This window comes from Balearica regulorum, chromosome 4 (genome assembly GCF_011004875.1).
Source record: "Balearica regulorum gibbericeps isolate bBalReg1 chromosome 4, bBalReg1.pri, whole genome shotgun sequence".
NCBI lineage: Eukaryota > Metazoa > Chordata > Aves > Gruiformes > Gruidae > Balearica > Balearica regulorum.
In genome coordinates this window covers 4,453-15,760 of record NC_046187.1, presented here as the reverse complement: position 1 = coordinate 15,760, position 11,308 = coordinate 4,453, and the positions used below count along the sequence as shown (strand labels likewise).

General features: G+C 56.0%; 1 protein-coding gene across 1 annotated transcript; it reads left to right on the top strand.

Annotated features, from left to right (window-relative positions):
* Positions 1-266: 266 nt before the first annotated feature.
* On the top strand, positions 267-3,821 carry BMP3 (bone morphogenetic protein 3). The gene is given in 4 exon segments (XM_075750677.1): positions 267-509; positions 1,299-1,486; positions 2,659-2,740; positions 3,579-3,821. Coding segments are annotated over 4 exon segments (756 nt in total).
* The last annotated feature ends 7,487 nt before the right edge of the window (positions 3,822-11,308 follow it).

Sequence of the window (11,308 nt, the reverse complement as noted above, 5' to 3'; positions counted from 1 at the left end):
TTCTAAACTCCTCCTTGCGGAGGAGCCTAGGCGCTGCCAGGTCCGGTCTCGGTCCCAGGCTCGGTCGACGGTTTACATCTAAAAGACTTGGCATGTAGTCGCTGATCGGAGTCGACGATTGCCCGTCCGAGCTCCCGAAAGGACTTTTACTGAGCTTAGGGTATAACCCGGGTAGCTGCCCGTTCGGTCCTTTCTCTGTAATGTTTTGAAATGCCCGTGTTTTTATCTAAGTGTTTCTTCTTCCAGGGAGCCCTGACAGCCAGGAGATGTATGTTTTTAACGTGACGTCGCTTGCCGAGTACGAGAACGTCTTGTCGGCTTTGGTGTATTACTAGGTCGGCCATCTGCCACGCGCCGAGTGGAACCATTCCTGATCCAGAGACCATTCTAGTCGTGGGAAATCTGACTTTCTACTGTGTCTTTTATTTTGGACCTTACCTTCTGGTGGGAACCGGACTCGGACCCCGGGACATTTACTCGTAAATGTCTCTCTTGTTTATCCGCAAAACGTTTCGAGACCGGCCTTTACGGCGTGCAAAGGTGTCGTTTGCCCCGCTGGACGTGTGCCACGAGAGTCGGTTCCGGAAACTGATTGTTAGGCATCTGCCGTTCGTCCTCGACGAGTCTGCGCCGCCGGAGATTCTCCTGCGCTGTTCTCTGTTTTTTACGAGGTTTTTTTTTTTTGTGAGAACCCAGTACACGGTTGTCGAGCTGGCAGAGGTCGAGCGCCTAGGTTGAATGGAGCGTGGAAAAAGACGCGTCTCGGTCTCGGCTTGTCCCGGCCCGTAACGTACTTGCCGTTTCAAAGAGCGAGCCTGCCGCCTTTCCCCGGTCGACCTTCCCGGCGTACCGATTCCTTTTGTCGCGCTCCCCGACGACCCGGTCTCCGGCCAGCACGTCCGTCTCCCTCTGTGCGGAGCAGCGTCACGGCTTAATCGCGGCCCGCGCGCTGCTCGATTCGCTCGGAAAGAGCCTGCCTCGTCCCGCGGGTACGCCTCGCTGCGCGGTCCGTCGCCTGGGTGTTTTCCTGGGGTGGTGCGTCCCGCGGAGAGCCCGGGGCCCTGTCCTCGGCGGGACGCTAGAGCCCAAACGGCGGAGCCACGCTCGCGGCCGGCGGCCGAGCGGACCCGACCGTGACGCGCGTTCCCCGCCGACGGCTTGGGGCGGCCGCGGTGACGACTGGCGACGCTCGAGCGGAAGACGGCTTTTACGGCTAAAAAATGGGTTTTGTTTTAGAGGACGCGGGTCTATTGTAACATGGGTGCGCTTACCTTTCCTCCCGTATGTTTCTCTTACAGGCCTTGAAGCCGTCTAACCGTGCCACCCTCCAGAGAACAGCGAGAGCCGTCGGGGTCATCCCGGGCATTTCCAAGCTTTGCTGCGTTCTGGACAAAATGTCTTCTCTTAGTATTTTATTCTTCAATGAAAATAAAAACGTGGTTCTTAAAGCGTCCCCCCGCACGACAGCGGAGCCCTGCGCGCGTAGGTAATGTCTCGGCAGATCCTTTTGAAACGCTGAGGCCGTCGCTCGCTGTCGGGGGGTGGGGGGGGAAAGCGTTTCACAGTACCGACTTTTTTGCTTGCGTTGCTGATGCGTTTGGGGAGGAAAAAAAAAAACCTAAACAAATCCAAAGAAAGATGATGTAAACGGCGTGGATTTCACACCGCGATTCCAAGGAAGGAGAACGCGACTCTCGGCCGCCGGGAGCGACGGGTTCTGTCGAGGGCACGAGACCAAAGCGGAATTTGCGGGAGACTCATCGAGACCGCCGGACGGATGCCCTGGTTTATTTCTGTACGAAATTGGAGAAGCGTTGGCTGTTCATTTTTGTTTCCGTTCTTCGGGCGACCGACTGTGAGGCACATGAGGAACGTGCCAGTTTTTGGTTCCAACCGCGCATTTTCCACCTTGGGTTATCGAGGACCACAACGAGAGAGAAAAATAAACCCGATGCACCGAGAGCCTCGGTCGATCCGGCTGACGCGCGCGTCTCCTCCGCCCGACGCGTCGCAGACCGCGTGCCCCCCTCCATTTTCACCGACGCGCGCTTAGCAATTCGGCGTGCCGGACGTGGGCACCCTCGGCGGCGAGAACCCGGAACGCGTTGGCGCCGTGCCCGGCGTCGAGGTACGTCCGAAGCGAAGGCTTTTCGTCCGTGCCGCCGCGGAAAGTCGTCGGGCCCCGGGCGCGTAGTTGCCCGTCGTCCGGGAGCAAATTTCACGTCGGGACTTGAACGTCGCGATTATCTGTCGCGCGACGCTCAGCCATCGGGCCTTTGGTGCGATTGTCGGCTCAAAACCGCCTCCGGCGGGTGAGTTTTGATGGTTACGTGTTAATCAGATAGTAGATTTTATTATTAGTGTTGTTGTTATTGTTATATCTTATTATTATTTTTTTCCCTCACGTCTGTTTGCTTTTGCTGTGAAAATCAAATTTGTCATACCTGTGCTGTCAAATTAAGATGTCTCGCTAGCGGGTTTTGCACAATAAAAAACGCAAAACGTTCTTTTGGTGACTCTGACCCCTAAAAACCTCACCGGAGAAACTACGAGCGCGAACCAAACTGTTTAATGAACCTCGGGCACGGTCGGGAAAGGCTCGTTCCGTGCCAGAGCAAATGTTCACGGAACCGCTTCCTGAGGTGTGATCTACGGCAGGGCCGCGCTTTTTAAAGCGCTTTCGGCCTGCGGGGCGGACGTCGCGATTTGCACGGAGAGCGCGTGTCGACCGCCCTTTTCGGTAAGTCAACTTTGTAACCGGTTTCTGAGGTATTGTATCAAAAGGGCAACTCCTTGGAGGAAACTGAGTTCCTGTAAAGAGTTCCATTCTCTCCTTTAGAGGCGACCGCCTTTTTCCCCTGCGCGCCCGCGTTCCTTTTCATGCCTTTGTAGTTGTTCCCGGCCTGCGTAAAGAACACTCGGGCGTCAGTTTATGTATTGGGTCGCCGGCACGTTTACCGAGCGATGCGCGGAGGTGCCCGGGACCCCCTTTTTGCCTATTGCCGCTTGCCCGCATGGCCCCGTCGCAGAGGCGTCCCGACATAGACGGCCATACGGAGTCCCTAAGCTGGCGATTCTTTCGCGGAACGGGCCTCGCCTTCGGAGTCGAGGGTGGCGCTCCTGTCACATCGTGCGGTTTCTAAAGGGCCCCCTGCGCTTTCCCGAGTCCTTCTCGGAGAGGAGCTTATCCGCGGCCGGGTGCAGTCTTAGTCGCCGACTCGGTCGACGGTTTACTATCGAAGGGGTGCGCGCGAAGCCGTCCGTCGGAGGCCTCCGTGGGACTTGCGCAGAGACGGTTTTGCCCCATCGACTGAGGTAGGTCCTTTACTACCACGACGAGTTCGGAATCTCTGTCGATAACCACGCTCGCCACAAACGTCGAGCCCCTCTCGCCGGTTCAAAGCTTTCGCTACCTATACTTTTCTGGGACGATGGCTGATGTGGTCAGAGGTGCGCGCCTTATCGAAGAGGCATCCCCGCTCGGGGAGGAGCGGGGTCCCTGCCCGTCGACTCGTCCGTGTAGTTGGATTTTTCGTCCTCTGAACCGACCATTCTATACGCTCAATTTGTACTCCCAGCGCAGAGAGACCGAGCCTATGAAGTCGTCGCGCGCCCGTCGGTTCTTCCCGTCGTCCATCGAGGAAAGGACGGCGACAGCCGAAGCCTTCCGTGCGCAGAACCGTACGGCTCCTATGGACCTCGTCCGTGAGAAACTGCGTGTCTTGTCCCGGGTGCCTTTATTGAACCTTCCCTCCTCCCCTGTCGTGGCATCGACTGTCATGGCATTAGCGTCCTTGGTTTTCAGCGCCCTTGTCTCGTAATTTTTTCGGGTCGAAGTTTTATTTCTCGGTGTCTTTTTATTTCGTTTCCTGTTGCCGTTCCCCCTTAACGTCCCCCTCCCCCGTGCGTCCTGTATCTCGTCACTTTTACAACTTTCTTTCTAGGTCTACTTTTATCACGGCATCATGGTTTAGCCCGGGCAGGTCTTTTCTCCCCCCGCGCCCTCCCGGCGGAACGAGCAAGAGAATTGGAAGAAACAGGTAAAACTTGGGGGTTCGGATAAGAACAGTTTACTGATAGGGCAAACAGAAAGAAAAACAGCAGTAACGAGACTTACAACGGATGGTATGCGGCGAGAGAAACGTGAGGCCATTCGGTCGCGGCGGCCCCTCCTCCCTGGCGCGACCCGTCTCTCCGGCTCCTTGTCCCTCCCCGAGAACCTTTCCCGACGCCATCCTCCGTGTGAGCTAGGATACGGGTCCTTTGTGCCCCGGAGGCACGTTTCAGCTAGCGAGGGTGCTTCGTGCCCCTCTTTTCAACTCGAAACCTTTCGAGGCCGCGCCCGTCGTCCCGGTCCTTCCTTTCAGCGCGCCTCCCTCGTGTCCCCTGAGGATGTCTGGGCTTCGCTCGATTCCCTTTAGAGTTCGTCACGTCGCCGAGACTTCTTCTGCGCCCCTCTCGCCCCCCGTGACCGCGCCTCTTATTCGGTCAGAGCCTTTTACGCAGCCGTCGTCGTGCTCTGGAGCGGTCTTTTTCTTTTCTGCCTTACGGCGTGTTTCTGTTTGGTACCCGGTACCCCTGAGATTTCCGGTTTTGGTCTGGATCACGTCCGGCATTTTTCCGAGGCAGCGATGGCCTCCGTCCATTTCTGTCGACGTCTCTCCCTTGACGCTTTTTGCCGCGTTCTGCAATTTGACAGTTGTTGTAGCTGCTCGGGCTTTCATTAGGCTCCTTCGTACAGTTCGTGATACGTCGCTTTTATTTCCGTGGCTCTTTTTGGCCTTTTCCATTCTTTGCGACTCACCCGGTTCCATCTGGGTGACGACCGACCTTCGAAGGAGGACCATAATGGAACGTTAGCAACAGATAGGGGCTAACGGAGGGCCCTGAAAGAGCGGTAGTTTGCTGGGAAGCGATCGGGGCTATTGCGGGGGCCCCAAGGATTCACCGTCATGATTAAAACGAGGACATGAGGCGAGGGAAATGTCTGCTGCCTGCCAGGTGCCGAAATTAGCTTCCCAAATTTAACCTGCTATTGTTAAAATACCATTATATCGTGAAAACAGATGCCCTTCAATACATTAAGGGATAGAGACGTGCCCCGCCGGGCCCTCACACGTGCTCTGCGCGCCGCCGCGAGACGATCGGTTCCGGCAAGATCTTTCGCGAAGTCAACCTCCCGATTGGCAAACGCATAAACATGTGGCGCGCAAAACCGAGGCGTGCCGCCTTCGCGGAGTCGCCGCCCCTTTTCCGCAAGCGCGCGAAACAAACCGGCACCTGCGCCCCGTGTGTCGACGGGCTGTCGGCGCAATGGAGAGCTCCTTTTCGGGCCTACGGTGGGAGCGGGTCGGAGAGGCCGTTGAAGTCGCCCTGAGTCCCGTGCTTTTTGCCATTGAGAATTTAATCGGCAACATAAACTGTTTCAAAGGATGATTTCCTACAGGAATTTCTACGTTATTTTTTTTCTTTAATCTTACTGGGGACATATTTCAGGTAGAAGGGCAGCAGTACGCCCGGTCTCTCTAGAAGCGATGCCTAACTCTGATGTATTTTGGCATGGTTTTTTAGGGTTTTTTTTTTATTTTTCTTAAGTAGTAAGCAAAAGTATTTATTTTTTGATAATAGCATTTATATTGCATTTAACAAAGAGTTTTCCTAAATGGCTCCCCATTCTATATCACTCAGCATGATCTTTATCTGGTTCTATCTGCATCTGTGAACAATTAAGTTTGATGACCCACCTGGTTATATCAGCCGTGCAATACATGTGGTCATAGTTCTTCCAGACCGGGTCCATTAGTTTATGGAGAGTCCTGCACGCTCATAAACTCCAGGCAGGTGAGAAAACTGCAGTTTCCTCCTCTGGCTGCTTTTATGTGTTGGGATGGTCAGCCCCTCCCCTTTGCAGGTGATCTCGGGGAGGGTGGTGGGCGGGGCCCAGGGTATATGAGCTGCAGGCGTGGAAAGGGAGAGCTCATTTCTCTGCCTGCCTGCTTTGGGTGTGGGTCTTTTACTAGTGTTCTTGTTTACTGTAGTTTTTGAACAGCTTTAGTTTTTTGAGTCAGTATTGTGATGTTTATATGAGGGTGTCAGAGTAGTATTTTTGTTTCAGGGTGCAGAAGACTCCCTGCCATAGCAGCTGGAGATACCTGAAGAAGGCTATAATTGACTTGGAAATTTTGACCTCAGCAAGCTATAGGTAGGACTTGAGATTTTTTGCAGAGAGAAGTTTATACTGGACCGGCTTTGTTTCGTGGCTCTCGTTATTCTAAGGGCTCTGGAGCGGCGGGGTCACTGAGGTCTGAGCTCTGTATGATGTGCTGTTGCTGGAGTGCTTGGTAAGAAGTTATGTCTGTGAGAAGACGTGGCTTGTTTTTACGTTGGAAATTTCACAGAGCGTCATTTCCAGTCAGAGACCCCATGCCAGAGCAGTGGAAGAGCACGCGGACTGCCTTTCTTCACTCCTGGATGGGCAAAAGCTGGTGCAAAGATGTGTGTCAAGGTGATCACGACCCCCGTTCCCTTATGCTGCTGTGAGGACGAGGAAGGGAAATAGGGAGTAGAGCTGTATCTAGAAAGAAGGGAGGGGTGCGGGGAAGGTGTTTTAAGATGTGCTTTTTAGGGTTTTTTCTTGATTTTGATTTGATTAGTACCAACTGAAACCAATTTTCCTAAGTGGACTGCATTTTATCCACAATGGCTATGGTTGAGCTATCTCTTGACCCACTAGTCTTTTGTGATATTTCTTGTCCTGCTGAGGAGGGGGCAATGGAGTGACTTTGGGGAGCGCCCGGCCTCTGCTGTATGTAGACGCATGGCAAGGCGTAGGGGATTGCGAGCTAGTCCAATAACGCATTTTCAGGCACGCAGTTTTTTATTATAATGCCTGACTTGAACGTAGATAGAACCTTTGGTTTTTTGATTAGACTGGCTGCTTGCCACGCAAGCTCCTGCTATAATCTCTCTTAATAGGCGGGATAGAGATGTTATCTAGTTGGAGTTAGGGTGAGAGTTTCATTTACAAAAGTATGAGGAGTTTGAGCCCTTCTTTAGGAAGTAGCGGGGACATAAGCTGAAAGTCAGCTCTTATGGGGGAGGGGACTGCCCGTCTCCTTGCCTGTGGCTCACAGAGGGCCATGTTGTTCCGGGAAAGTCGGCGGTTTGCAGCGGGCCCGTCGTAAGCGGCCGGACCGGCTTCTTTTCATGGGCCCGGAGAGGATTCCTGAGTTTAAGGTAAGACAGAGGATGGGGGTTGCTGGCAGAAGGCAGGGAGCGGCGGACGCAGGGGAGTTTAGGGCCTCGAAAGCTGAGAAAGAGCGAGGCGCCTTTCCCGATGAGTTGGGAGAAGAGCTGAGGGGTTTCTGAAGATCTGGGGCTGGGGGACGGTTGGGAAAGGGAGGAGGCTTTATGAAGCCTTAGTCACATTTGTGTTGAGAAGAGGAACCCCAAAACTGGTGCGATGCTGACTGCAGCCTCTATTCTGTCTTCAGTTTGTGTTTTTGATGGCAATGATGAGGAGGCTCCTGGTGATTACAGAAGGGTCTGGGTTACCCTTTGTGGGGTGAAGCCGCACGCGTAGGAGCGGCCCGAAATGGTGAGGTGTTGGTGTCTAATAGAAAGCCAGACACGGTGACTTGGTTAAGCGCTTAGCTTTTGGTTTTTCGTGTGTCGCGTGGGCCCCGCAGGGCTCCGGATCGACATTTGAAATGAGCGGGGACGGGGAGGACTGCTGGTTTTTGCGAGTGTGACGGTGGCCCGGTCTCTTGTGGTGTCTGGACGATGAGCATCTGAGGAGAGCTGGGGCGGTAAGTGAGGAGGCTCACGGGGCTGGAGAATTTTCACTGGCATGGTGTTAATTTTGGTGTTGTCCCCTCAGGTCCCCCCACCCGTGATGTCACCGGGCTCTGTGTTGATGAGCAGGGGCAGGTGAGTGGAATGCCCCAGCCTTTCAGAGGAGGGCGGTGTTGTGGCAGAGGTCCCCTTTGACCTGTGAGATGCTCGCACCTGGCTCTAGTTTGGTTGTTTGTGGTGTAATTGGTGCTAATGAAGGGGCACCTGGTGACCAGGGGAGGCTTCCTGTTAGCCTGTGTGGGGTGAAGCTACATAACCACCGGAGGTCTGATCAGGTGGGCGTGGTGGTGGTGGTGGTGTGTAATAGCTGAGCCTGATAAGTCCATTTGGTTACCCAGTTTAACTCTTGGGGTGTGTGTTTTGTTTTTTTTTTTAGGTGCTGCGGTGCTACTTTTGGCTGCGGAGGAACCGCGGAGGTGAGGCGGGGCGGGGTACCGAGTAGGATCGCAGGGGTGGTGACTTTTCACGAGAGTAACTGCAGCACTGTTGTTTAGGCTTCTGAGGCGCCTGAAACGTTGATGCCTGCGGGGTCCGTGTCTAGAAGGTGTAGGTGAGTGGATTGGTAAGGTATTTCGGAGAAGGGGGGGGGGGGGGGGGGGGTGTGCGTGTGCAGAAGGGGGCACCCTTGACCTGTGTGATGCACGCTCGTAGGTTGTTTTTTTTTTTTTTTCAGTTCCTGCTGATGAACGGGACCCCGTGGACTGACTAAAGGCAGGTCTCAGCTGGCCCTTGTGGGGTGAGGCCCTGTGCCCATCACCTGTTTGTCCCGGTGAGTTGTTGATGTTGAGGTGACTATTGTTATTAAATGGCACCCTGGTTCAGCGGTGACATTTTTGGTTTTTCAGGCAAGCGTGGGCTCCCTCTGACCTCAGCTGAACACCTGACGTGAGCTGGCGTGCTACGGAGGATCGCCGGGGGACTAGTGACCTCTCGGGAGCGTTAAGAGGAGCTTTGTCTCTGTTGGCCGGCGAGGTCCCAGAAACGCTGACGGCTCCAGCTTTGGCTTCTGCAAGGGGCAGGTGAGCGACCCGCCCCGGCCTTTCAGAGCGCGGGCGTAGAGGTCGCCCTGGACCCGTGCGATGCTGACCGCTGGGTGCGTCTTGTCTCTTGCTTCTTTTGTTTATCGTCAGTGACGAAGAGGAACCGGGCGACTCCGGGAACGTCCCCGTTAGCCTGCGAGGGGCCGAGCGGCACGCTCGCGAGCTGCCCGGGCAGGTAAGGTGGTGTTTTTGTAACATCAAAGGGGTTAATCGGCAAGGTGGTTCGGCGCTCGTCTTTGGGTTTTTTTTGGGTGCTGTGAGGTCACCTTTGGATCCGGACCTACGCTTGAGGTGAGCTGGGGTGGTATGGGGGAGAAATAAGGGTCCGCTTAGTTCTCCCCCTCGTTATAGGCACTTTGTGTCTCTAGGCTTCTCTGGTGCCGGCAGCTCTTAGGGCTACGGCTTTGGTTTCCACCGGCGGCGGGTCAGGGGCCCGCCCCGGTCTTTCTGAGGAGGGGGGGGGGGGGTTGTGGGAGCGGTTGCCGTGGACCTGTGCGATGCTCGCTTCTCACTAAGTTTTCTTGTTTGCAGTTGTACTATTTATCGACGATGAGGAACCCGGTGACTGCGGGCATCGCCCAAGAGCTGCTGTGGTGATTTCGGTTGAGGATGGATTTGGACGTGCGCCTCGGTAGAAGTTAAGTTCCGTGACCTGTCCTAGGAAGCGGTAGGCTAGAGGGGGACGAGGTTGGGTGTCGCAGGGAGGGGTTTTAAAGTTTAGATTGAGGGAGCGGGGTGTCGAGGACGACGGGTCCTCTTTGGGCAGGTCCGGGGAGATGTTTACCCTTTTGCAGGAGTCTAGTACGGGCAGAGCGGTTCCAGCCTGGGTCTGTGTCTTTGTCCAGGGTGTCCTCTGTCTCGCACTGTGTTTGGGATAGCGATGTGCTTGGACTGTTTTGCTCTCGGAGCGTGTCGTGCGCCGTCCGTAAGGGTTTTTGACTCCACCTACTTGCTGGCGTAGGGGCGACCGGGCGCCGCTTTTCTTGCGTTGGAAGCGTCGAGCCCCGATCGGTCTCGCGTCCGGGAAGCTTTTGGTCCGCTATATCTCGCGGCGTCGTTCCGGGCCGTATCGGGGGCCCTGCTCTCTACCCCCCCGCTCCCTCGCAGCGGGACTCGGTGCCTGCGTGCTTCCGTTTTCGGGCCTCGGAGCCGGTGGTCTTGCGCATCCGTCGTCTCGGTCTCCGCGGTCCCTTCTTATCGCGGGCGGTCGCGTTCGGGTCTCTTTGCGGGGCTGCCGTCGAGCCTCGTCGCCGTTGCGTCGGCCGTCTTGTTTGACGGTTTATATTGTCAGGGCCGCGTCGGTCGCTCGGAGAGCCCGTGTTTCTGCCTTCGTGGAGTCGACCCGTTTGTTGTGTTTTGTGCACGGTGGGTGTCCTACCCTTGTGTGGGTTTGGGCGTGGAGCTGCTCTGCCCGGGGGTGTAGGGTCAGGAGCGGGTGGACTAAACGCTAAGAGCGTGGCATTAATAGACGGTTCATCCCTGACCGTTCGGGGACGGGTTGTAGAGCGAGTTCAGATGGAGCGGTCGAGGTCAGGCCGCGTAGAAGGTCATTTCCGGCGGGCTCTCTGGACGCGCCGGGAGGCACCGGGCGACGTTCCGTTGCGGTGCGGCGGGTTGAATCGCAAAGCGGGGGGTGGGGGTGAAGCTTTGCATGTGTGGGACTGTAATACTCAGTTGTGTCTTGGGTTTTCCTGTTTGTTTTTTCAGTGGCAGCGTGCCGTTGGATTCCGGGTGCTGTACCTGAGTGGAAGAGAAAGCCCCCGTGGGTTCCCCAGGTGTAATCGTGGGCGCGGGCGACAGGTTCGATGACTTCCGCTGAGCTGCGGCGAGACGGACTGCGGACCCCCGGAGGCGGCGAGCGGGGAACCCCCGAGAAGGGGGGTCGGTGAGCCCTGTCAGCTATGAGATACTGCTATTAGACCTTACTACCACCCGACGGTTGGAAACGGTGGGATAGTTAGTAGTGTTAACTTGAAGTTGCGAAGCGAGCGGCTGAGGGGGACGTCGCTGTTGGAGCGGGCTCTGGCGAGGTGAGCGCTGATCCGTGGGCCCGGGAAGCAGTTACTTTTTTCTGGTGGGGTGTCACAGGGCAGTTACCTTTCCCTTGTTTGTCCGTTACAGGGGGCGAGCGAACCTTGCGTGCGGCCTCCCGAAACCACCGGGGCTCGGGGAGAGAGCGCTTGAGGTGGAGGAGGGGGCGACCGGAACGACCGCGGACCGGCTGGCCTTTCCGGCGCTTTCGCGAACCCGGCGTTCGGCTCTGCGTCTCGCCGTTTTTGGCCCCGGCCTCGGAGGGCGCGAGCCGCCCGCGGACGAGGGGTTAGAGAAGGTGAGGCGGCCTTGTTGGTGTCTAATAGGAAACTGTGCTATGGTCCCTTGGTTCATCCGGTGCCCTTGGGTTCTACCGGGTGCTG